The following is a 27,329-nucleotide window of genomic DNA, read 5'->3' as shown; positions in this document are numbered from 1 at the left end:
AAAGAATGGAATTCATATTTCATTCTCCATGTTGCTATATTACTATAAATCTGAAGGTTTGGAAGTATGTGACATTTTGGGAAAAGAAAGGAAGGGAAAGAAAGAGTTGAAAAAAGCAAAGAGGAGTGATAAAGAGGAGATTGTTTCCATGTTCATGTTTCCTGAAAGAATTGATTTACAGAATTCCCCTCTTCAGCAGTGGGCAGAAGCTTGAGAACAGCAGCAAATCGTATTACGTGTATTATTCAGCCCAAGTTATTTAATTTTTTATTTAAAATAAGAACAAAACTGTTGCTTTTTAATGCCTTCCACTCAACAGGATGAATTCAGAAATAAGCATGGCAGATTGTTTAAAGAAAGTACTAACCAAATTTAATAACCTATACTAATAAATTTAATACCCTAGAGTCAGCAACCTTATTAAACAGAAATAAAGGAGAGGGTATATTAACTCTGATTTGCCTGACTTACAATGACAACCATTCTTAGAGTGATCATATATACAGAATGTCTCTAAGTCATGTATATAAATTACTAGGACTATGATCACATGTCTTCTCTATAGGCAATAGAGGTCAAATATAATCTTGTGTTTTTATATTAGTTTCCTGTTGTTACTGTAACAAATTACTATAAACTTAGTGTCTTAAAACAATATAAATTTACAGTTGTGGAGGTCAAAAGTCCAAATGGTCTCACTGAGTGGGCTAAAATCAAGATTCAACTAGGAGGCACCAGGGGAGAATCCATTTCCTCGCCTTTTCTTACTTCCAGAGATTGCCCACATTCTCTGGCTCAAGTTCCCTTCCTTTGTCTTCAAAGCAATGGTGGGTCTAGTTTTTGTCATTATTCATCACTGACATTGGTTCCCTCTTCTACATTTAAGTACCCTTGTAAACTTGCATAGATGATCCAGGATAATCTCCCTGTTTTACTTATTTATTTTTTTTTAAGATTTATTTATTTTAGAGAGAAAGTATGTGTGTGCATGTATGCTCTCAAGTTGGGGGAAGGAAAGAGAGAATCATAAGCAGACGCCCCACTGAGCATGGAGCCCAATGTAGTGCTCTATCTCAGAACCCTGAGATCATCATCTAAGTTGAAATCAAGAGTTGGACACCTAACCAACTAAGTCACCCATGTGCCCCAATTTCCCTACTTTGAAGTCAGCTGATTAGCAATTTGAATTCCATCTGCTACCTTAGTTATCTTTTGTCATGTAATGTAACATATTCAAAGGTTCTAGGGATTAAGACATAAAATCTATCATTCTTCCAATCGAAGTTCTGTCTTCCTCTGTGGTCCACTAGCATATTCAACTTTGTTTTGATCCAGTGGGTCTCTTTTTGCAGAAAATGCAAATATACTGCAAAAGAGGGTTGAAACAGGTTTATAATAAAACGTAATCCCAGGAATTGACAGTAATCTAAATTTATGTTTTCTTCTCAGGGATGACAATGAAATACTTCTTGTATTTGGCTGCTGCTACTGGTTTCCTGCCTGTTTGGATTATACAAGTATGTGAGGATTGTATGTTTCATAATTGCTTTACAGAAAAGGATAAGAGCTACCCTGAAGAATTCATTTTGTTTCAGACACTGTTGTGAGGACGCTGTACCCATTACTCACCCTGGTCTTACCTGCTCTAGTAGCCAAGTACTATTCGTAATTTCACACTGCAGAGAAAAGAGCCAAAGCAGAGGCAGGTGAAGTTATGTGGCGATGACAGGTAACTGGGGAGTGGCAGACCCTGAAAGTAAACCTAGCCAGTTTGGCTTCATGGGGTCATGCCAATTTCATAATAGCTCTTCTGGATAATTCAAAACAACATGGATGGAACTAGAGAGTTTTATGCTAAGTGAAATAAGCCAGTTAGGGAAAGACACATACCATGTGATTTCACTCATATATGGAATTTAAGAAACAAACAAAGGAGCAAAGGGGAAAAAAGGGAGAGAGTTACTCTTAACTTGAGAGAAAAGAGACTCATAGAGAAAAAAACTGTTCGTTACCAGAGGGAAGAGGGGAGGGAGTGGAAGAAATAGGTGATGGAAATTGAGGTGTATACTTGTGATGAACGCAGGGTATTGTATGGAAGTGTTGAATTAGTATATTGAACACCTGAAGCTAGTATTACACCATATCTTAACTAGGGAAATTGAAATAACAACTTAACAAATACACACACACACACACAGCTAAAACTATAAAGCAGGAATTACTTTATAATATACCATGCATTCTCCATAAACTAAATGGGAAAAATAGTGTTTGGATTTTTTTAACCCAGAAAAGAAAGTATTTTATCAATATCCCAATTGTACCCTCTGATTCGTGACTATAACAAGAATTGGACACATCAAAATTAATATGAAATGCAAGGTGTGAACAAGAAGAAGAGAAGTGTGAGGCTCTATAAGCAATGGAGTATGAGGCCTGCACCTCACTACTCATTAAAGACAAGAACTTCAACAATCACAAAATAAAAACAAAACACTCAGAGGTATAAGGAATGTCTTTAATATTTTGTGGTCACCCAACAACGTGTACCTCTAAATAGCCTCAATGATTCAAAAAAATTCATTTTTTAATTTACCCAAAATATATTTTTTTAAGATGTATGTATTTGACAGAGACAGGGAGAGAGCACAAGTAGGGGGAGCAGCAGGCAGAGGTAGAGGGAAAAGCAGGCTCCCCACTGAGCAGGGAACCCCATTGGGGCTTCATCCCAGGACCATGAGATCATGACCTGAGCCACAGGCAGGCACTTAATGACTGAAAAACCCAGGCATTCCATGTACTCAAAATATTTTTATGATGAACTAAAGTCAAGAGATTTGGTATAGAAAATGAATGGTTTTTATGTTTTCATGTGCTAGGTAAGAGAAGTTAAAAATGGAATACATTTAATTTTATAAATAAAAGAAAATCTCTATACATCAGATAATTGGGGTGCTGATTTGGGTCTTATCACTCACACCTCGTCCTCAACGATGAACCAGGTAGAGCTCTCATCCAACACCCAATAATTCTCCAGTATGCTGTAAGTACAGTCTTAAAAAGAGTTCTCCTTCTTCCCCTTTGGTTCTCTTTCCATTTTATTCTCCCAACGTGGAAGTGGGACCTTCACACTTCTCAGTAAGGAAAAGCTGAGCTGAAGCAAACCCGCCATCAGAGGAAAAGGAGAAACACAGTGAGAAAGCAAATTTTGCCTTTAAGACCTAATCAGTACTAGGCTAGTCTAGGTCACTTAGTATATGTTCTAGGAGACAGCCTGGCTCAGGCTGCCATGTGAAAGAAGGAATCAGGATCAGAGTTAAAAGTCCAGATGAAAAAGTATGTAACAAGAATTTCTTTCAGTCAGGAGAACCAGAGCCTCATCTACTTACTGGCCAAGAATACAAAGGAAAAATATGAGTGTTGAAGACGTTGATAAAACAACTGGTATACATTCCATAGACAGATAGTTATTGGAACATTTGCATGGTTACAGAAAGTTTGCTCAGAAAATTAAGGCTTAAGAATTTTAAAAGAAAACAACATCGTAAGACAAATTAAGCCCCAAACACAAATTCATTGCATAAAATTTAAACATGAATCCTAGTTAAAGGAAATAATAAACTGTTGCTGTTTGTCCAATAAAAGTAAACAGTATGGTATATTCTCTTTTTAAACTCTGGATAGAAAACAAATAGACTAACAACTAGGCCGTGAGAACTGGCAACATTTTCAGGAATTTTGATTGGGAAGGCAAATAGAAAGCAAATGAATGGGGAAGTGAAGTAAATGAAAAGTTTTATCTGTTTATTTTAAGTTACAAGCAAAATGATCATGAATAAGTGGGAAGGAAAATGAATTGGTTGAAGTTATAGTGGAAAGGTAATGAGTAATGTCAGATTTGGGGAAATGTGGAAGAGAATGGAGTAAACAGCACTGGGGATAAATAGCTTTTGAAAGAACGACCTGTTTTTACTTTTTTTTCCCCAATTTATTTATTTTCAGAAAAACAGTATTCATTATTTTTTCACCACACCCAGTTCTCCATGCAAGCCGTGCCCTCTATAATACCCACCACCTGGTACCCCAACCTCCCACCCCCTGCCACTTAAAAACCCCTCAGATTGTTTTTCAGAGTCCATAGTCTCTCATGGTTCACCTCCCCTTCCAATTTACCCAAAAGCACATACCCTCCCCAATGTCCATAACCCTACCCCCCTTCTCCCAACCCCCCTCCCCCCAGCAACCCACAGTTTGTTTCGTGAGATTAAGAGTCACTTATGGTTTGTCTCCCTCCCTATCCCATCTTGTTTCATGGATTTTTCTCCTACCCACTTAAGCCCCCATGTTGCATCACCACTTCCTCATATCAGGGAGATCATATGATAGTTGTCTTTCTCTGCTTGACTTATTTCGCTAAGCATGATACGCTCTAGTTCCATCCATGTTGTCGCAAATGGCAAGATTTCGTTTCTTTTGATGGCTGCATAGTATTCCATTGTGTATATATACCACATCTTCTTTATCCATTCATCTGTTGATGGACATCTAGGTTCTTTCCATAGTTTGGCTATTGTGGACATTGCTGCTATAAACATTCGGGTGCACGTGCCCCTCTGGATCACTACGTTTGTATCTTTAGGGTAAATTCCCAGTAGTGCAATTGCTGGGTCATAGGGCAGTTCTATTTTCAACATTTTGAGGAACCTCCATGCTGTTTTCCAGAGTGGTTGCACCAGCTTGCATTCCCACCAACAGTGTAGGAGGGTTCCCCTTTCTCCGCATCCTCGCCAGCATCTGTCATTTCCTGACTTGTTGATTTTAGCCATTCTGACTGGTGTGAGGTGATATCTCATTGTGGTTTTGATTTGTATTTCCCTGATGCCAAGTGATATGGAGCACTTTTTCATGTGTCTGTTGGCCATCTGGATGTCTTCTTTGCAGAAACGTCTGTTCATGTCCTCTGCCCATTTCTTGATTGGATTATTTGTTCTTTGGGTGTTGAGTTTATTAAGTTCTTTATAGATTTTGGACACTAGTCCTTTATCTGATATTGAAAAAGAAAGCCAAAGTTGGTGGCATCGCAATTCCGGACTTCAAGCTCTGTTACAAAGCTGTCATCATCCAGACAGCATGGTACTGGCACAAAAACAGACACATAGATCAATGGAACAGAATAGAGAGCCCAGAAATAGACCCTCAACTCTATGGTCAACTAATCTTTGACAAAGCAGGAAAGAATGTCCAATGGAAAAAAGACAGCCTCTTTAATAAATGGTGTTGGGAAAATTGGACAGCCACATGCAGAAAAATGAAATTGGACCATTTCCTTACACCGCACACAAAAATAGACTCAAAATGGATTAAGGACCTCTATGTGAGAAAGGAATCCATCAAAATCCTTGAGGAGAACACAGGCAGCAACCTCTTCGACCTCAGCCGCAGCAACATCTTCCTAGGAACATCGCCAAAGGCAAGGGAAGCAAAGGCAAAAATGAACTATTGGGATTTCATCAAGATCAAAAGCTTTTGCACAGCAAAGGAAACAGTTAACAAAATCAAAAGACAACTGACAGAATGGGAGAAGATATTTGTTTTTACTTTTTTGAGAATACTATTTTCCATTATGGTTTTACCATTTTTTCATTCCCACCAACAGTATATCAAAGTTCCCTTTTTTCTACGTCCCTGAAATTTTGTTTTTAATAATAACCATCCTAACAGATGTGAGGTGATAGATCACTGTGGTTTTGATTTTCATTTCCTTGATGATTAATGAGGTTAAGAACCTTTTCATATAGCCATTGGTCATTTAGAAGTCTTTTTTGGGAAAATGTCTGTTTAGGTTCTTTGTGTATTTTTAAAATCAGGTATTTTGTTTTGTTTTGTTTTGTTTTTGTTAGTTATACAAGCTCTTTCTATATTTTGGATATTAATTCCTTATCAGATATATAGCTTCAAATATTTTCCCATTCATTAAGTTGCCTTTTCATCTTTATTATTGTTTCCTTGCTATACAGAAGCTTTTTAGTTTGATACAATCCTACTTACTTATTGTTTCTTTCATTGTCTGTGCTTTCCAAGACCAATGTCAAGGAAATTTTTACTTATGTTTTCTTCTAGGAGTTTTATGATTTTAGGTCTTATAGGACCTTTCAGATCCATTGTAAATTGATTTTTATGTATGTTGTGATATAAGGGTCTAATATCATTCTTTTGCATGTGGACATCCAGTTTTAAATTTGCCAAGAGGGTAAATCTTATGTTAAATGTTTTTATAAGATACACAAAATAATAACAATAGTTATAGGAAAGGGGGCAGGAGGAAACTTTGAGAGGTGATTGATATGTTTGTGTTCTTCTGTTTGTTTATATTGATGGTGATGATGGTTTCACAGGTGTATACTTACCCAAACTCATTGAATTGTATACATTAAACATGTGTAGCTTTTACATGTCAATTATACCTCCATAAGATGGTTAAAAAACAAGAAAGTGTGATCTGTTCTGTAGTACCACAAGTGATAAGGAGAAAAGAATGAGAACAGATAGAAGCAGATTAGTAGACTGACCAAGAGCAGCTGAAACAGCTGGCATCAGAGACTGTCTCTTTACTGGGGAAAGTAGGACATAGCAAAATCTATTGAGAGAAATCACTGTAACTGGGGTAGAGTGCAAAAATTCTGCAATAACATTATGAAGAAAGACAAAGTGAACTAACCAGGTAAAATAAGTAGAATTGATGAGCAAAATTAAGGGACTGTTTGAGTTTAGACATCAGGATTTTGTATGATACCAATACCTGGCATTTTGTGGAATATTTTTCTGCTATTGCTCATCTGATTCTGTATGGGCAGGGAAATTTGTGGTCTCACCCAAAGTGGGGATGTTTCTAAATGGCCATGGATGGGGAAAGATTCAAAATTTTAGCAAGGAATTTGTTGAAATAAGAGAACTTGAATAGGGGCACCTGGGTGGCTCAATCATAAAGTGTCTGCCTTTGGCTCAGGTAAAAATCCCAGAGTTCTGGGATCGAGGCCCACATCAGGCTCCCTGCTCAGTGAGAGGCCTGCTTCTTTCTCTACCACTCTCCCTGCTTGTGTTCCCTCTCTCACTGTGTGTCTCTCTCAGTCAAATAAATAAATAAAATCTTATAAAAGAGAGAGAACATGAATAGAAAAAAAGAGAGAGAGAGAAAATAGAGATAATGAAAAAAGAGCTAGAAGAATAGATTATGTTGAAAATAGAGTGATTGACCTTAGCAACCTGAAACAGCAGGAAATTCTGATTAGGCAGGGAAAAGTTTGACCAGGTGATTTGGCATTTAGTATGATTATAAAATATAGGCTGTGACCACCATGGTGGAGACTAATGAGACTTGAAGGAGAGGTCTAAGAGAGAAAAAAACTCAAGAGTCTGAGATAGAAGATGACTGGAACTATCCATGTGAATACTGAAGTCCCTTGTGTTGACTGCAGAAATAGACGTGGACAGGATGAATTTGTTTCAGTCTGAAATTGGGCCTTCTGAAACAAATTCATCCTGTCCACGTCTATTTCTGCAGTCAATCCCCTGAAATTGGGCCTTCTGAAACAACTTCAATCAGTTGAATCAGGATGGTTCAATCAGTTAAACATGTGTGTTAGGCTTAGGTCATGATCTCAGAGTCCTGGGTTCAAGCCCCACATGGGGCTCCCTATTCAGCAGAGAGTCTACTTCTTACTCTTTTTCTGCCCCTCCCTGACCCAGCTCATGCTCTCTCTCTCTCTCTCTCTCTCTCTCTCTCAAAAAATAAATAAATAAATAAATAAAATCTTTAAACACACACACACACACACACACACACCCCAAAAAACCAGAAGGCCCAATTTCAATGAATGAGAGGAAGTGATACAAAAACGTTATAGGAGAATGAATGTTCAGAAACGAGATGGAAGAGCAATATGTCATGAGTTTCACTGGAGCAGAGTTCGGAGGAACAAAGAAAATTTAACTTGGATATGGGAAGGGAAATCTGGTCGTTCCCTACCTCTCTTCGAGTATAGACGAGGGCTACCTGAAGTATGAAGGAAAATAGCACATAGGACTGTGTTTTTGAGGAAATGATATCCACAGGAAATAGTCTCTAGATGGGTCTTCTGGATTCCATATTTATGTCTTTTTCCCATTCCTATTTTATGTGGATATATAATAAACGAAATAGCTACTAAATTTAAGCAAGGTATGGTGTTGGATCCTATTTGTTCAGAAATTGCTGATGTTCCTATGGTACTTGAGAAATAAACAGATACTATTCAAATTATACTATGTATGTTTTGCCACTTTTTAAACAAAAGGAATGAAGTGTATGTGATATATAGTATACACAAAAAAGAAGTTGCTCTTGATAGAATTAAAACCTTAAATATTAAAGCCATTTAGTTTTCTTCTTAGTTGCAAGATAAAGGGTAAACAAATTAAAAGAATAGTCATTAATTCTGGATTATAGCTGATTCTAATTCTATTTTATACTTACATATATGCATGTAAATGCTAATGTTTTTTCACAAGCATAAGAGAAAAGGTAGAATCTGAGTTGAAGACACTGGAGGCTTTGTATTCAATAATTAATATCTTAGATTAGACACATCCTTTAAACAGTATTCGAGTGCAAGTGGTTTATTTAAGAACCAAAGAGAACACTTGCAGGAAATGGGTTGGGATAGGAGCCAAGGAAGGGAAGTCAGTATAATGTCAAGATATCTTTCACTGTGGCTTATATGGCCCTAAAAAGTACTTTTACATGGCTCAAAGTACCAATCATAAATTTGAAAAACCCCAATCATAGTATATCCTGTATTTTAAGCTATACACTTGTATAAGGTAAAATGACATTCAGAAACCTGAAAGACTAGCACTGGAGAAATGGAAAATAATCTATTGACCAATCATTAATTTTAAAATCCTATAGATCATTGTCTAGTAAATATAAACTACAAATTCATATTGCTGTAGGTCTGCTAGGAATATAAGTGGTGAATTACACATAAAAGAAATAAGACTAATTAAATTAAATTTCTGATCACAGGCAAAACCAACTCCAGTTCCATATGTTCCATATAATACTCTCCTCACTGAACTGGCAACTGTCCAAGAAGAAATCGTTACTGTACATAACACCCTCAGGAGAGGAGTAGTTCCGTCAGCCAGCAACATGCTCAAGATGGTGAGATTAATTAAACAGCAACAATGATGTCAATAATAGTAATAGTGTTTACTGAGTTTTTATTAAGTTCTCTTCACTTTCAGTATACTAAAACTTTAGTCTTCCCAAACAAATCTATGACTTAACAGCAGAAGAAATGGAGGCACAGAGGCCCCTGGGTGGCTCAGTCAGTTAAGCATCTGCATTTGGCTCAGGTCATGATCCCAGTAGAGCCCCACATCTGCTCCCTGCTCAGCAGGGTCTGCTTCTCCCTCTCCCTCTGTGTGCGTGTAACCTCTCTCTCTCAAATAAATAAATCTTAAAATTAAAAAATTAAATTAATTAAATTTTAAAAAATGGGGGCACAGAGATAGTAACTTTCCCAAAATCACCTAGTTTTTAAATGACAGAGCAACAATTCCAACTCAGAAAGTCTAATTTCATTCCTAATGTACCCTAGGACAGTGCTTCTTAATCTTGAAAGAATTGCCAAAGAACTTTTTAAAACACAGATTCCTGGGCCCCACTGTCTGAGATCCTGATCTGGAAAGTCTCTAGTGGAGACCCCTACAAGCTCCCAGCTGAAGCTGATGCTGCCAGCCAGTACTGTCATAACAGCGAGCTATAAGTTATAGAGGCAATTCATAACTGGCTTCATTGGGCAGCAGCCGAGACTAGACTCTCATCTGAGAATCAAGATGTCTGTAAGGACCTATTTAGAAACAGTCCCTATTCCCCTTCCCCCAGGGGATTTACAGGTAACAAAGCCCAGATACAAAGGTGGCCAGGTTGAGACATCGATCAGTGGAGGGGATGCATACTGTCTCCCTGGTTACCAAGGAGTATGGGCCCCACCCTTTGGGAGCCCTTTTTGGCGCCAATCCCAATCAAGGTGTGATAGGCTGGTTCAAATGTCTACTAGGGTAACTGTAACTCAATTTGTCACCTAGCATCACTGTGGAGTTTCCTGTGTGTGTTACATTCTCACTGGTCACCTGTGTGTGGCCAGGCCTGACCGCATGTACTTTGCCCTTAAAAGCTAGACTGTGAAGCAGAGAAGTGTCGCCCTCTCTTGTAAGAGGTGCGGCCCCGAACGTTCGGTTAGATTCTTGATGCTTGGTGCGAAATAAAGCTTTGCTTGAAAAAAAAAAAAAAAAAAAAAAAAAAAGCTTTGCTTGACCTTTGCTTTGTATCAGTCTCGCTCCTTTAATCACGGACCCATTATTGGGGCATAACGATGTCCAGATTCGAAGTCAGGGGGTCCTGCCAGATAAACCAATATTGACAAACCTATTTCCCAGTTCCCTGGCATCCCATAAAAAGAGAATTGTCTATCCATTATAAACCTGGTGTGTGAGCAGAGTAGGTGCTACAGAAAAAAACAAATTTAGGACAGTCTCAGAAGTACCAGTTGATTAGCTGCATAAGTCTTATCTCCCAGAAGTATCACTCAGGTTTCTCTGCAACCTTATCCTGGTCCCTTTAACCTTGCTTGGATGGGTCTAGTGTACAAGAATTAGAAATTTCTAATTCTAATTAGCACTCGCTCTGGAGAGTGATTCTAAGGGAACGTCTCCTCAGGCAAATGATGAAAGTGGGAAGCAAGTGAAGAAAAACATTATTTTGAAATTCATCTCTTGGTCACCTTAAAAGAGAAACTGTTATTTAAACAAAACAATAAAAATTCAGTACCTATCACAGGCTTTCTTGCATTGTGAGTGCTGTGTCTGACATGTATATTGTGCTTACTATTGACAGGCACTCTTCTAGAACTTTGTTACATTAACTCATTTAAATCAATAGTTCTGTGATCCAGATAATACTGTCATCTCCATTTTATTGATAATGAGTCTGAACCTCAGAGAAATTAGCTAGCATCCAAAGTAGTAAGCACTGAATTAAGTACAGATGCAAATGCAAATGGCACAGCGCCAGGCACCTCCTTTAGTACAAACAGGGTCCAAACTCCTTGGTTTCCAGAGGAGCAAACACATGTACCTAGGAGGTTCTAAAGAAATTTTAGAATAAATGGAAAGTATAGACTCTGATTTCAGAGATTATATTATTGTGGATTAAAGGCAACTACAAAGGAACTTTTAGAACCTAATGTAAGAATGAATACATTCAGGTGCGAAAGTGTAAAGGCAGGAGAGATCAACAAGACTATAAATTAGGTGACCAGTAAGACTGAATCATATTTTAAAAGGAATACGAGAGTTGAGCTGTTCCATAAACAATGCGTTGGATGTGGCTAGAAAAGAACTGACAGATTACAGCAGGGCTGAAAAGGCAATCACAACTGCCAGGCAGAGATTTTCTAAAAGTTTCCATACATAGGGTTAGAAACCAATTAAATGGAACCACATATTAAAGCCAGAATTCATAGCTTTGATGCAATAACCCTGACTATTCATTTGTGATTTTAATCCTGGGTCTGTCACAGAAAGAAAGGAGCATCTTACCAGTATTAATCAGAGGTAATATCCTAGACAGCTTCATTAAAGGTCTGAACCACAGACTGTATGTAATGAATGATGCAGGTAGTTTATGCAACAAGATAAGCATATTCAGATGGAGATTAGCATGCAGAATGTTTATTGGAGAACAATCACCAGATGGATACCTACCTGTGGAGGTAGAGAGAAAAGCAGCAGTGGACATATGGAAAAGCTGGATTGTGATATAGTCACAACAGAGGGCTCAGATAATTCTTCAAGAAGCTTAGTACAACCAAGACAACCCTTCTGAGTAGGAGGGAAGTGGCTTGAAATTTACAGTTCCCATATCCATCAGTTGTTGGGTATGGACTACCCCACGGAAGGGGTTATGCTCCTGGGTGCAGGACAATTTTTACAAAGGACAGACAGTAGAACTGTCAGTGGACAGGACTCCTAGCTTAAGAGGAAATTAGTGCTTCAGTTCAGAAAGTGGCCTGGTAATACATCACGGCATATACAACAAGCAATGAGTTGTAAGTCACCCAGATAACTTATAGATAGTCGTAATCAGTTGGTCATATCTGGTCATAATAAGCAAGGGTTTTTGTTTGTTTGTTTGTTTTTGTTTTTGTTTTTAACTAAGGCATGCAATGAAGATATTCCCACCAGGAGATCCTGTGTCCTCACAGGATTGTTGCATCATCTCCACTTCCTCGGGTAGATATATCCACTACTAAACTATAACTTTTCTCACATGAAGCAATCAAACCTTACAAAACGGCTAATGACTTACTTAGTTCATCTCAAGATTTACTAAATTTCTTCAACGTGAAGGGTAATTCTGTAAAACTAACCCAGATGGCAGCATACACGTATAACAGTGAAACATCTTTGCTACCAGGAAAAATGGTGAAAATCTAAGTCAGGTGTCATCCAAAACTTATTCTAAAGAGTAAGTGAATGATTTATGTCAAAGCTGGTAGTAAAAACTGAAGTCTACAACTTTTGTTGGTGATGTGTTGTATGCAGAGGTAAGGATTAAAGAGTGTTAGGAAGAACATTTGTCAAAGTCCCATGATTAACGATATAGACTTTTTGCCTCCTTTCAACTTAACCTGGAGATACGCCTGACAAAATGCTTCAATTCAACACAATAGACACAGATTAAGAGTTAAGAGCACACATTCTGAAGACAGAATAATGTGGATCCTAATTCTTTTTTGGCTACTTATTGGTTGTGTTACCCTAAGAAATTATGCAACATCTCTGTTTCGCCATTTGCAGATGGGGATAACAATAGTACTTTCCTTACAGAGTTGCTCTGGGTCAAAATTTGAAAATATGGGTACAGAATTGGTAACAGATCCTGACATGCGGTTTTAGCTACTATTTTTATTATTATTTATAATTTTAGATGGAGATGTGTGACACCGTACCTAGCCATTGTTTATTTATAGAGCACATAGTATAAGATTTGTCATACTACAATTGTGTTGCATAAATTACTACATTAAGACTTTAGAACAAGCTATTAGGCGTGAATGATGGGTTACATTTTACAGATGAAGAACATATTCAAAAAGATTAAATAATGTGTCAGAGATGAAACTGCTAATAAATAATGGAATGGATTTCTAACCCTGATCTGTTTTATTGAAAGAATTTACTTGAACTCTTTCACACTTCTGAAAGAGAAGCTATATCTGAATATTATTACCAAATTTTGATTTTATAAATTCAAGGGCTAACATGGTGAGTCAAAGTTTTGTCTCCCTCTTCCAACCAGAATATTTAATATTATTATTTAAATTGTTAGATTATAAAATTGAGGATATTGCTAGCCTTGGATTTTTAGAAACAATAAACTAGAATATTATCATGGAAATGCCAATAAGACAAAGTTCTTATATTTTACTCTTCCACTGTAGGATTGGAGTGAAGAAGCTGCACAGAATGCAAGAATGTTGTCAAAGCAGTGTGAATTACGAGAAAGCAACTCAATTAAGAGGCGGATTACAAGTAGGTATATACATCTGCATGACTCACCTCCATACTCAAAAATCCTTATGGAACATTAAGTAACCTGGCAAAAGGTAAGTTAAGTCATTCAGTCTATATATGGCCCCATAAATGACAGTGGATTGTGGCCCACTGCACTGTTTTCTTATTATTAATTTTTAAATTTGGATATTCAAATTTCAAATTTCAGATTCTTATCATCAGAAACAAGAATCAAAGCTCTTGGCATTACAGAATAATTGAGTAATACAACTATAACTGGATGGACAGCTAGATAGCTAGAAGCTTTCCATTCTATGTAGTTATTTCAGCTATACACTATATCACCCTAGGGCTACCTTTGCCTTTGAAACACTAATAGAGTTGAGAGGTGAGTTCTATTCAACTCTACTGAGCTGTACATGAGAACAAATTTAGGTGCTCATAGAAGAGCCCATCTCAATGGCATATATATCAGGTGAATCACTGCTGGTTTCCGGAAAAGCTATTAGTACTTCCTATACAAGTAGACATTATTAATACTTATGAGATACTTGTTTATTACAAAATATTTTTAAAATACTAATGTAACTTCCATATTTACAAATTATTGGCCATTTTGCCCACTGTTGATGCATGAATTAACAGTAAGAATCTTTCCTGCCCCAGAGAAAGGTAAATCACTCCTGAATACCATTTGTGATCAAGAACCCGTATCACAAGTGGATGGCTAAATGAGCAAACACTTATTCCAAGGCTCTTGCATAATGAATACCTCTCTGTGGCTGTTTTCAAGTCATGGGTCCTGTTACAACCCATGAGCTACTTGGACTGGTTTCACCCTTCTCAACAGCTCAGAAGTGGCAGAGTCTGTAATGTTGACCTGATTTCTAAGCTTGCACATCACCTCCTCCTATCAACTTCTCACCAAACCTAAGTACCACAAGTTGCCAGCAGAGATTTCCAGCAGAGATATTGCTGAGGTTTTTTTGTTTTTTTGTTTTTCTTTTTGTTTTTTAAATAAGACATTGCTTGGATAACTGGTGAAATATTTGTAAAATGAAAATGAGGAAAATATCCTTGTAATATATTTCCCAGTTTCTTCAAGTATGACACAGACTTTTTTCTCCCTTTCAGATACTTTTTGTGGAGAAAATATGCATTTGACAACTTATCCTATCTCGTGGTCAAGTGTAATTAAAATCTGGTACAATGAATCTAAATATTTCAAGTATGGGGAACAGATATCAACAGATGATGGCTTAACAATTGAGCATTACACTCAGGTAAGCTGCATATTGGCAAATATGCATATTGTTTAAATGTCTAGAAGAATGCGTGGCAAACAGGTGACTGAGAAAAATCATTCTACCCACTTTTTGCAAACTTGAACTTGACCCACTGAGTTCCTGTTATAATTTCAAACATAAGGAAATGTGATTCCCTCAATAGATGGCTTAGAGAAGCTGCTTAACTCTTTAGTCTCCTTTTTTTATATATTTGGACTTTTGGGAATTAACAAAATCATAAAACATCAGTGTCACTTATAAATTATATTTCTAATATGTCTAAAGGATGAAAATAATAGTACCTTATAATACAGAGAATCCTCTTCCTCTGTTTTAGTTTTATTTATTTAGTTTTATTGTGATAAAATATTTTGTTTTATTGTGATAAAATATGTATATTTTACAGTATATCTGTAAAATATACACATATATTATTTTTATTTATCATATATAATTATTTGCATATATACATATATAACACATAACAATCATTTGTATATGCATATATGAATATATTTTATAAAATTTGCCATTTTAATCATTTTAAAATTATGTAGCATTAGTGTTCAGTAGCTTTAACTACGTTCAAATTGTTATGAAGCAATCTCAACTATAGATTTTCAGAACTTTTCACCTTCCCAAACTCTGTACCCATTAAACAATGACTTCTCCCTTCTCCATCTCCCCAGCCTCTGACAAGAACCATTCTACTTTCTGTATCTATCAATTTGATTACTCTAGATACCACAGATAACTGGAACCATTCAATTTTTGTCTTTTTGTGTCTACCTTATTTCACTTAGCAGTATATCCTCATTTGATGTTCATTCATGTTGTAGCACAGGTCATAATTTTACTCTTTTTTAAAGGCTGAATAATATTCCATTGTATGTATATACTACCTGTTGTTTATCCATTCATTCAACTGATGGGTGTTAGGTTGTTTCCACTTTTGGCTATGGGTAATAATGTTGCCATGAACATTGGTGTGTACATATCTGTTCATATCCTGCTTTCAGTTCTTTTGAGTATATACCCAGAAATGGAATTTCTGGATCACATGGTAATCATATGCTGAATTATTTGAGGACCTGGTATACTGTTTTCCAGAACAGCTGCATTATTTGACACATTCCCAGTAGCAGTGACACTTCTGATTTCTCCACATCCGTGCTGTTTTGGTCTGCTTGGACTCCCGTAACAAAGAACCACAAGCTGGATGGACTAAACAACAGAAATTTATTTTCTACAGTTTTGGAGGCTGGAAGTCTATGAACTTTTGCAGCATAGCTTGTTTCTGTGAGAGTTCTCTTTCTGCCTTCTTTTCATTATGTCAGTGCATGGACTTTACTTTCCTTTTGTCTGTGCATGCTTGCAGAGAGAGAGAAAAAAAAGAGAGAGAGAGATAGAGAGAGAGAGAGTGAAAGCATGAGTGCCAGCACTTTCTTATAAGGACAGGAGCCCTATCAGATTATGGTCCCAAGCTCAGAAATTCATTTAACCTAAATTACTTCTGTAGAAGTTCTTTCTCCAGTTAGAATTGCTGGGTTATATCAGGTTATTTGGGGTTTTGTTGCTGAGTTGTAAGAGTTCTTTAGATATTCTAGATATCTATCCTTTAGCAGGTATATGATTTGCAAACATCAATTCCTATTACATAGAATGCCTGTTCATTCTGATAATAGTATCTTATGATGCACAAATGTTTTACATTTTGATAAAGTCCAAATTTATCTATTTTTTTTCCTTTTCTGTCTGATTTTTGGTGTCTTATCCAAGAAATCACTGCCAAATTCAGTATTGTGAAGTTTTTTCCTTATGTTTCCTTCTAAGAATTTTTTTATGGTTTCAGCTCTTACACTTATATATTTAATTCATTTGGACTTATTTTTTTGTAATTTGGTAAAAGGTAGGGCCCAACTTCATTTATTTGCATGTTGATATCTAGTTTTTCCAACTTTGTTTGGGATAAGACAGTCTTATCACTGTTGGCTCATCTTGGCACCCTTTTGAAAATCATTTCTCCATATATGAAGACCATGTGAAGATTTATTTCTGGACTCAAGTTTAGTTCTAAGGTTTATATGTCTATTGTTATGCCACTACCAGTGTTTTAATTATTATAGCTTTGTGGTAAGGTTTGATATTAGAAAGCATAAGACTTACAACTTTGGTCTGCTTTTTCAGGAATGCCCATTTAAAAATCAAAGAATTAATCACTTATGGATAACAATGCAGATATTCTAAATAAAAGACCAGCAAATAGCATTCTTATTTTAAAATTTATACCCTTGTACAAAATGGATATGTTCTAGGAATCTAAGAATGTTATAACATTAGACTCTTTATTCATTTAATTTGCCTTATCAAACAATCAGAGAATACAAATAAAATGATCACCCAGAGAACTAAAAATCTGCCAGATTTGTGACATTAATTCTGACCTTTTATTTCTCTTAGATAAATGTAGACCAAACTCACTATATATATCTAAGACCATTAGTTCCACTAAGACATTAGTTCACACTCAGATGGTAACCTAATATTTCCTCTTCCAAACACTTAAGAAAAATTATTATCCAATTCCCACAATACACCTGTGATATAGAAGATAATACTAATATTTTATAAAATTTTACAAATAGAAAAATAAAATTTCAAAACATAAACTGGTAAATGCCATACAACCAGGAAGTGGTAGAAATAGAATTTGACACTGAGATACTTTGCCTTAAAGGCAAATTCTACTCTATACCATACTTCTTCTCTGATAATTAAATAAAATTCCTCCCGTTATTTGATTTTTATACAATCACCAACCAGCCTTCATCATATTCCCTGATTTTCCATATACAGTTGATAATAAAATGAGCCAGGATTAAGGATGACCAATAAGTGTGCATATATATGTGTGTTATCCAGACACATGCAAATCTTTCTGTTTCTATTAATTCCTAATAAGCCATGCTCAAAGCATTCTAAAAGCAAACATGTTTATTTTCAGCCATGGATAACAATATTCATATTGTAATCATTTAGCCCAAGTCAAATTATTAATAAAATAATCTTTATCATTACAGATTGTTTGGGCCACTTCTTACCTCATTGGCTGTGGAATATCATCATGCCCCAAAAGACTGGCAACTCAGTTTCTCTATGTTTGTCACTATTGTCATGAGTATGTATTATACAGCTTGGTGTCACAAAGCCTTTAGAAATATATCCCTCTTACATAATCCAGTTTATCAAAGAATATATAAGAAAACTCAAATAAATATTTCATTTAATTTAAGTGGAACCTTAGGGATAAAATGTCATTTAGCTAATGCCTAAAAACATTGCACACACACACGCGCACACACACACAATTTTATTTATATCATATTTTTAAAATAATTTTTATTTATATTTTATTAATAGAATGCCAAATTCAAAGCTATTACCTGTGTTATTGATTAGCATAAGCAAAAAAACAAGGATATCTACTTCAACCATTCTAAAGTATATTTAGAATGCAAGGGCAGAAATATCGTGGCATATCAAGAATAAACAAATGGAAAATTAAAGTGTTCCTTTATTTAGCTTTCTGGTCTAACTATTGATATATGCTTTTTCTTTAGAAATTAAATTTATGTGTGATCAAGGTGTGAGTAACCACTCCTAGAAGAGATAGTCGGATTGCCTCAGTGAGGAGAAGGTGGACTCCTTTGCTCTTTCAACTGTGGTTGCTCTATAGGCACGATCAATTTCAGACAAAGATGATTGTAAAAGGTCACAGGAGCACACTGTGTGGTTCCAGTGGTAATCATGAGAAATTAGAGATTGTTCAGAGCTTGATCTATAGTCCTCTAATAGTTCACTCCAACTGCCTGTTTAAACATATTCTGCTAAGCAAAGTTAATGAGTGGTCTGCATATGTCTCCTTCAGCTATCTGTACCTATATAGTTGAATATGCAAATTTTCCATCATACTATGAGCTCTAAGCATAATGTTTAACAGCTATTCCCCCATGTGTGTTGCAAAATAAAAAATGTTCAATATGAATCAGTAAAAATTATTTATCTGTTAATATGTTACCATATTTATACTTTAAATGAGGTCTCTAGTATCTGTAGATTCAATAGATATATTTATATAAGTGCTCTATATGAGTTATTTTCTGGTCTTATCATGTCTTGATTTTAGTAGTTAATATTTCTTATGATTTTATCTATATAATTAGCACCAAAGTCAGTAAGATCTCTTTGCATCTACAACACATCAATTGTACTAAATCTTTCAGGGGCTAGTGGTGGTTTCTGGTGGGTGAACTGACAATTACAGAAGTAAAACACATGGAACTGTGATAGAGAATATTCTGCAGCAAAGATTAGACCAAGAGTCTGACAAAATCTCTAATTAAGGAATAAGTTCCTTTTAAACATACTTTTTTTTTTTTAATTTTATTTATTTGTCAGAGAGAGAGGAGCGAGAGCGAGCACAGGCAGACAGAATGGCAGGCAGAGGCAGAGGGAGAAGCAGGCTCCCCGCCAAGCAAGGAGCCTGATGTGAGACTCGATCCCAGGATGCCGGAATCATGACCTGAGCTGAAGGCAGCTGTTTAACCAACTGTGCCACCCAGGCGTCCCAGGAATAAGTTCCTTTTATAAAGTGAAATTTGGGACCACCTAGCTGGCTTAGTTGGTAGCGCATGCAAGTCTTGATCTCCAGTTCATGAGTTCAAGCCCCACATTGGGCATAAAACTTACTTTAAAAAAAAAAGGCAAAAAATAAAATAAAATTCTAACAATTCAGATATCAAAGGGAACAATATCAACTAGAATGCTATTGTAACCAGAACATTTACTTTATTTTTCAAGCACATTATGTAAGATTCAGTTATAATCCACCTTGTTTTCTTAGATATCTGCAGGTAAAACTGTCTTATCTGAATTTCCTATTAGCTTAGACCTAAAAATTCACATCCACTCTCTCTCCCCCAAATCTACCACTTTAGATTTAGTCATATTGACAGATTTTCGTGTTTTATAATGCTCCATATGTTTCTACACAAAAGAAACATGTATCAAGTTTCTCATGATCTTGTGCAAGATTAAATTAGAACATTTCCAACTTGACACACTTAAAATGTTCTCAACATGTCCTTTTACATGGGTGCCTACCAAATCCTTATGGGTATAAATAAATAAAAGTGACAAATTATAAATGGCTCTAAAGCTCTTCTGCTTAAGATTTGACTGTTCAGAGGTGCCTGGGTGGCTTAGTGGGTTAAGCCTCTGCCTTCGGCTCAGGTCATGATCTCCAGGTCCTGGGATTGAGCCCCACATCGGGCTCTCTGCTCCACGGGGAGCCTGCTTCCTCCTCCTCTCTCTCTCTCACTCTCTGCCTATATTGATCTCTGTCTGTCAAATAAATGAAATCTTTAAAAAAAAAAAAAGATTTCACTGTTCATAGATTCCAGTCTTGTTAGAACTTAACTATCTGAATAGGGTAAATTCTAAAGTTCTTAGGAGCCCACAGTTGCCCGTTACACATTCAGAAAGATAAATTGTCATCATTGCAAGTCTAGAAATCTTAAACCTATCTTAAAGATTATCATCATTATCTAGAAGTGGTTTTCAAAAATTGTTTTCAATGCTGATTATAAATAGTGAGTAACATTTTATATGCATTGTTTAAGAATCAATATTATTACATCACCTTTTTCTTTATCCTTTTTTTAAGGGGAAATGATCCTGCCAAAATGAATAATCCTTATAATGCAGGAAGTCCATGTGGAGATTGTCCAAATGACTGTGAAAATAAACTTTGTAGTAAGTTTTACGTTCAGTTTGCTTAATGCAGACCCGGGAGCCATGTGTACTTCAAGTTAAGGATTGACAATATTGCACTTTTCTATAACTTTTTTCTGAATCATCACACAAGGAAAAATCAACATTATTTCTTATTTCTCCTTCGTGAGTGACCAAGAAGATGATGGATTAAATTTATGGGAATGAATATTAGAATGTCTAAGTCTAAACTCAAGCCCCCCACCCTAAACTTTAATGACCCTAATAAGGAAAACTTGGATAAGATGTTAATATAACTATATATTTTTCTCTGCTCTATAAAAAAGTTCCTCGGCTCTCTTATTGCAACCTTGAAATTAGACATATTGTTTTCAGGATACCAACATTCTCAGCTTCTTGCTGCTCCATAGCTCCCCTACCTATCTGACCACTTATTAGGGCATATAATTTCTTATGGAGTGATCCTTATTCTTCCATGTTCCCACTGACGCATTAGAAGATATCAGTTGATGATCACACTGTCCCCTTACAGCACTTGCTCTATTTCTTAAATAAACCTTACCTACAAAGCAGTACTAACCAAATGGGTTCCTTTTTCTAGAGGTTCCTGAAAATATAACTCCTAATCCTTGAGCATAATTTTGATAAGATAATTTTCAACAAGTTTATAGAGAAGTAACTAGCCCAGGAAAAGGGCCCTTTAACTTCAGACTTAGAAGGCCAGAAGACCTATTTTCCCAAACCTAAATAAGTCACTTTGTTAATTCTTAAAATTAGGAAAATAGATACTTTTTTTCAAATTTCCTCTTTCTCTCTAGAGAGAGAGATAGATACTCTAAGTCTCATTTATTCTTTCTCTCTCTTTTTTTCTTTTTCTCTTTCTTTCAACCTCACTTTTTGCATCCCATTTCTGAAAAGAAATGTGGTTGGAGAAAAATAGAATATCTATTAATTACCTATGTTGGGTGGATGGGGTAGGTTTTTTTTAATCCAAGACATAAGAGGAATGTCTATAATGGTATAAAAATGTAATAGAAGTAAAATGAGAGTAGGAAAGGGAAAGTATTACTCAAGAAGATTAAATCTATGCCATAAAAGATGAATATCTTAAACTCTGTTCACATATAAATGCATGAGAAGATAAGAATTATTAGAGAAAGATATCTCAGATTGGGCCACACTGGAATGGAAACAATGCTTAAAATATAAGACCTGGATATACACAAAAAAGCAGTTTAGTGTAATTCAAGTAAATTTTATAAAAATAAAATTCATAGTATAAAATAAGTCAAATTATATATATTAATATAATTTATATACTATAACAGCAGTAAAAGCAGTTCTAAGAGGAAAATTCATAACAACAAATACTTATAATAGCAACAACAACAATAAAAGCTTAACAAATGAACTTTATTTTCAAAACAAAAAGAACAAACTAAGCTCCGAGTTAGTAGAAGGAGAAAAACAACAAAAATTAGAGTGGAAATAAATAAAACTGAAAGTGAAAAGACAGCGAAAAAGATCAATGAAAGGAAGAGCTCTTTAATTAAAAGACAACATAGAAAAATCTTTAGCTTTAGCCACACTTACCAGAAGAAGAAGAGGAGGAAGAGAAAGAAGTAGGAGAAGGAGAAGAAGCAGAGAAGAAGAAGAAGAAGAGGAGGAAGAAGGAAGAGGAGGAGGAGTAAAGAAGAGAGAAGAAGAAGAAAAAGAAAGAAAAGAAAATAGATGATGTTTAATAATTACAATTAGAAATTAAAGCAAAGACACTACACCCGATATATATAAACAAAAAAAAGAACATAAGAGTCTGCTATGAACAATTGTATAGCAACAAATTGGTTAACTAATTTGAAGAATTGGATAAATAGGAATTTATCCTATTTGTACATACAACATACAAAACTAAACTTAAAAAAAATACAACTCTCATGGTTCATCTCCCCTTCCAAGTTACCCAAAAGCACATACCCTCCCCAATGTCCATAACCCTACCCCCCTTCTCCCAACCCCCCTCCCCCCAGCAACCCACAGGTTGGGGTACCAGGTGGTGGGTATTATAGAGGGCACAGATTGCATGGAGCACTGGGTGTGGTGAAAAAAATAATGAATACTGTTTTTCTGAAAATAAATAAATTGGAAAAAATTTAAAAAAAAAATGCAACTTACAAAGACTAAATTATGAAGAAATAAACACACAGCACACCAGAACTGAATCATTAATAAATGGAAAATCTGAACAGACTAAGTACTAGTAAGGAGATTTAATCAATAATAAAAAATCTCCCAACTAAGAAAAGCCCAGGACCAGATGGCTTTACCAGTGAATTCTACCAAACATTTAAATATTTAGTACCAATAATTCTAAAACTCTTTCAAAAAAATAGAAGAGAAGGGAACACTTCCAAACTCATTTTATGAGGCCAGCATTACCCTGATACTAATATCAGAAAACAACACTGCGATACTAATAAATAAATAAATAAATAAATAAATAAATAAATAAATAAATAATACAGGCCAATATATCTGAGGAACATAGATGGAAAAATCTCAGTGAAAGTTAGCAAGCCAATTGCAACAATATATTGAAAATATCATACACCACAATGAAGTGTAATTAATGCTAAGATAGCCAAAATGGCTCAACATCCACAAATCAGATAATGTGAAGAATAAAAATCATATAGTCATCTCAATAGATACAGAAAAAGCATTTGAAAAAATTTGACATTCTTTCATGATAAAAACCTCAAGCTGGGTGCACAGGTATCACATTACCTCAACATAATAAAGGCCAGATGTGAGAAGCCCACAACAAGCATCATATTCACCAATCAAAATTGAAAAGCCTTTCCTCTAAGACCATGAACAAGACAACAATGCCTACATTTACCATTTTAATTTAACATAGTACTGGGAGTCCTACTCAGAGTAGTAGGACAAGAAAGAGAAATACAAGTAATTAAAATCAGAAAGGAAAAATAAGACAGTCTCTACTTACAGATGACATGATGGTATATATAAAATACCATACAGACTCCACTAGAAAACTATTGGAATTAATAACTGAATTTAAAAAATTGTAGGATACAAAATCAATATACAAAAATCAGTTATTTTATGTATATTACCAGCAAACTATCAGAAAAAGAAATTTTCTTAAATCCTATTTTTAATTGCATAAGAAAGATGAAAAAAACTAAGAATAAATTTTACCAAGACCTATATACTGAAAATTATAAGATATTGCTGAGAAATACTGAAGATATAAATAAATGAAAATATATTCCATGCTTATGGATTGGAAGAATTAATATTTTTTAGAATTTCCATACTATCTAAAGTTATCTACAGTTTCAGTGCAATCACTTTCAAAATTCCAAAGCCATTTTTCAAGAACTAGAACAAATAATCCTATAATTTGTATGGAATAACAAAAGATAGCCAAAGCCAACTTGAGAAAGAAGACTAAAGCTCATGGTATCATACTTCTGGATTTCAAACTATATTACAAAGCTATATATAGTAATCAAAACTGTATGGTATTAGCATAAAAACAGACACATAGATCAATGGAACAGAATGGCTAACTGAACATAATAAAATATATATAAAACAATGGAGATCCCCGAAATAAACCAATACATATAGGGTCAATTAGTTTATAACAAAGAAGCCAAATACATACAAAGGGAAAAGACAGTCTCTTCAATAAATGGTACTGGGAAAACTAGACAGACAGCCACATGCAAAAGAATGAAACAGGAATCATATATTACACCACACATAAAAATCAACTCAAATGGATTGAAGACTTGAACATAAAACTTAAAACCATAAAATGAGAAGAAAACATGGGGCAGGGGCGCCTGGGTGGCTCAGTGGGTTAAAGCCTCTGCCTTCAGCTCAGGTCATGATTCCAGGGTCATGGGATTGCCCTGAGTCATCTATGCAGGGTGTCTGCTTCCCTTCCTCTCTCTCTGCCTGCCTCTCTGCCTACTTGTGATCTCTGTCTGTCAAATAAATAAATAAAATCTTAAAAAAAAAAAAAAAAAGAAAAGAAAATCATGGGGCAAACTGACACTAAAAGAAAAATAACAAAAGCAAAAATAAACAAGTGAGACTGTATCTAACTAAAAAGCTTCACAGCAAGGAAAACCATCCCTATCAACAAAATGAAAAGACAACCCATTGAATGAGATGAAATATTTGCAAATCTTCTGTCTGATAAGATGTTAATCTCCAAAATATATAAAGAATTGAAAAAGCTGAATAAAAAATCCAATTAGAAAATTGGCAAAGAAGCTGAATTTATATTTTTTCAAAGAAGATATCCATACAGCCAACAGGTACATGCAAAGGTGTTTAGTATCACTGATCATAAGAGAATGCAAGGATATACTGCATATATGTTAGAATGTCTATCATCAAAAAGACAAGAGGTAATAAGTAGGGGCAAGGGGGTATTGAGAAGGAAACCCTTATGCAATGCTGATGGGAATGTAAATAGGCGCCATCACTTATGGAGGCTACTCAAAAATTTAACTATATAACGGTCATATGATCCAGCAATTTTTCTTCTGGATAGCTATCTGAGGAAAACAAAAACATTAACTCAAGAAGATACAGTAACTTAGGCATGGAAATGACCTAAGGATCCATTGACAGATTTAGTGGATAAAGTATTATAAATATATATATATGTATGTGTGTGTGTATAAAAATATATAATATATAATATAAATAAATATATATGTATATACACACATATACGTATATTTATGTGTGTATATATATTATATATATAATATATATATATACATTATATATAATGTATATTGTTCAGCTATAAAACAAATGGAAATCTTATCATTTATGACAACATGGATGGATTTTTTTAAAGATTTTATTTGGGGCGCCTGGGTGGCTCAGTGGGTTAAGCCGCTGCCTTCGGCTCGGGTCATGATCTTAGGGTCCTGGGATCGAGTCCCGCATCGGGCTCTCTGCTCGGCAGGGAGCCTGCTTCCTCCTCTCTCTCTCTGCCTGCCTCTCTGCCTACTTGTAATCTCTCTCTGTCAAATAAATAAATAAAATCTTAAAAAAAAGATTTTATTTATTTATTTGACACAGAAAGAGATCACAAGTAGGCAGAGAGGCAGGCAGAGAGAGAGGGGGAAGCAGGCTCTCTGCTGAGCAGAGAGCTTCATATGGGGCTTGATCCCAGGACCCTGGCATCATGACCTGAGCTGAAGGCAGAGGTTTAATCCACTGAGCCACACAGGCACCCCTGGATGGATCTTGAAGGCATTATTCTAAGTGAAATAAGTCAGACATAGACAAACACTATATGGTTTCACTTGTATGTGGAAAACCAAACTCCCAGATAGGGGAAACAGATTGGTCATTTTCAGAGGCAATTAAGATATGGGGGCGGCGGGGGGCGGGGTAGTTGGATAGTTCCATTGAAGTCTTTAAGAAGATTATCTCGTTCTTTATTAATGGTGAATTTTGGAGGTAATATAGTGTAAACATGCTTTTTTCTTCCAGCTAACCCCTGCCTCTACTATGATGAATACAGTAACTGTAAGGCACAAAAACGAAGTTTCGGATGCGGGTCCCAGTCAGTTCAACAATTCTGCAAAGCTAGTTGTCTCTGTGACAAGGAAATAAAATAATATTTGTTATTTGCAGGTATAATTTGCTGTTGGGGAAATTTCCACTGGATTACATCTTTTACTTTCCTTCAGTAGCTTCTGCTAAGTTTCATTTGGTTTTAATTATATTAGAGATGCTAAATTTTACTAATCATCTATGGGCATCCATAGATTACATCAATTCTACCCACTCCTGTCCTGATACTTCCTGAAACATGTTGACAAAATTCAACTGATGGTTTAACTGGCCACCTTGACAATAACCTCTGCTAGAGGAGGGTCCTTCCCCTGCTTCCCCATGTCTCCAACCTTCCTGATGTCTTCCCAAGAAGACAAGAAAACAAAAGGATCTAACCATCTTTGAACCCATTAACATTAACTTCTGTTTTACAACTGCAAAAGAAGTTTTCAAAATTCCAACTAACCTGCAGTGTAATTTTTCATTCCATAACCTTATTTCTATTTTAAATTGAGCAATTAAAAAATCCACAAAGCAAATGAAGAGTCAAGTATTACTACTTGCAAGGCGAAGTGCTTAATTGGAGGAGGCTTAAATGTCTCATTGTTTTATTATTATATCTGTAAACATTTGTAAAGTGAAGGAAAATTGTGTTCCTTACATTAACAAAATATGTGCTCAGCACTGATTACATACAGAATGTAATGCATCTATAGAGGACATTGTATGCCTTATTTCAAATGAAGATGTAAATATTAGTGAGTCTGAATATTAAAGTAACCTGGAGAAGTGTATGACCACACAGAAATTCTAGTACCTGTTGTTTTGTTTTCAGTTTCAGGGCTTCCCCCCTCATGCCCCGTAATTATGTTCTTTCTTTCTAAGAGTTTATATAAACAAAAATTCTCTAGGTTCTCATCATCTGCCATGTCATTTATAAGAAGTAGTGGAGGAGCGTCTGATGGTCAGTTGAGCATCAGACTCTTGTTTTCAGCTCAGGTTCTGATCTTG

The 27,329-nt window shown here is 35.5% G+C and overlaps 1 protein-coding gene across 1 annotated transcript; it reads left to right on the top strand.

Annotated features, from left to right (window-relative positions):
- The first annotated feature begins 1,451 nt into the window (after window positions 1-1,451).
- CRISP1 (cysteine rich secretory protein 1) lies at window positions 1,452-26,380 on the top strand. Its single transcript, XM_044237611.1, has 7 exons — window positions 1,452-1,517; window positions 9,065-9,202; window positions 13,548-13,638; window positions 14,755-14,903; window positions 17,987-18,084; window positions 20,632-20,720; window positions 26,253-26,380. Exons 1-7 carry the CDS (start codon window positions 1,452-1,454, stop codon window positions 26,378-26,380), a joined length of 759 nt encoding a protein of 252 aa, XP_044093546.1.
- The last annotated feature ends 949 nt before the right edge of the window (window positions 26,381-27,329 follow it).

Source organism: Neovison vison, chromosome 1 (assembly GCF_020171115.1).
Source record: "Neovison vison isolate M4711 chromosome 1, ASM_NN_V1, whole genome shotgun sequence".
NCBI classification, from domain to species: Eukaryota; Metazoa; Chordata; class Mammalia; order Carnivora; family Mustelidae; genus Neogale; species Neogale vison.
Note: the sequence above shows the minus strand (reverse complement) of the source record. Positions and strands in the feature narration are given on the sequence as shown.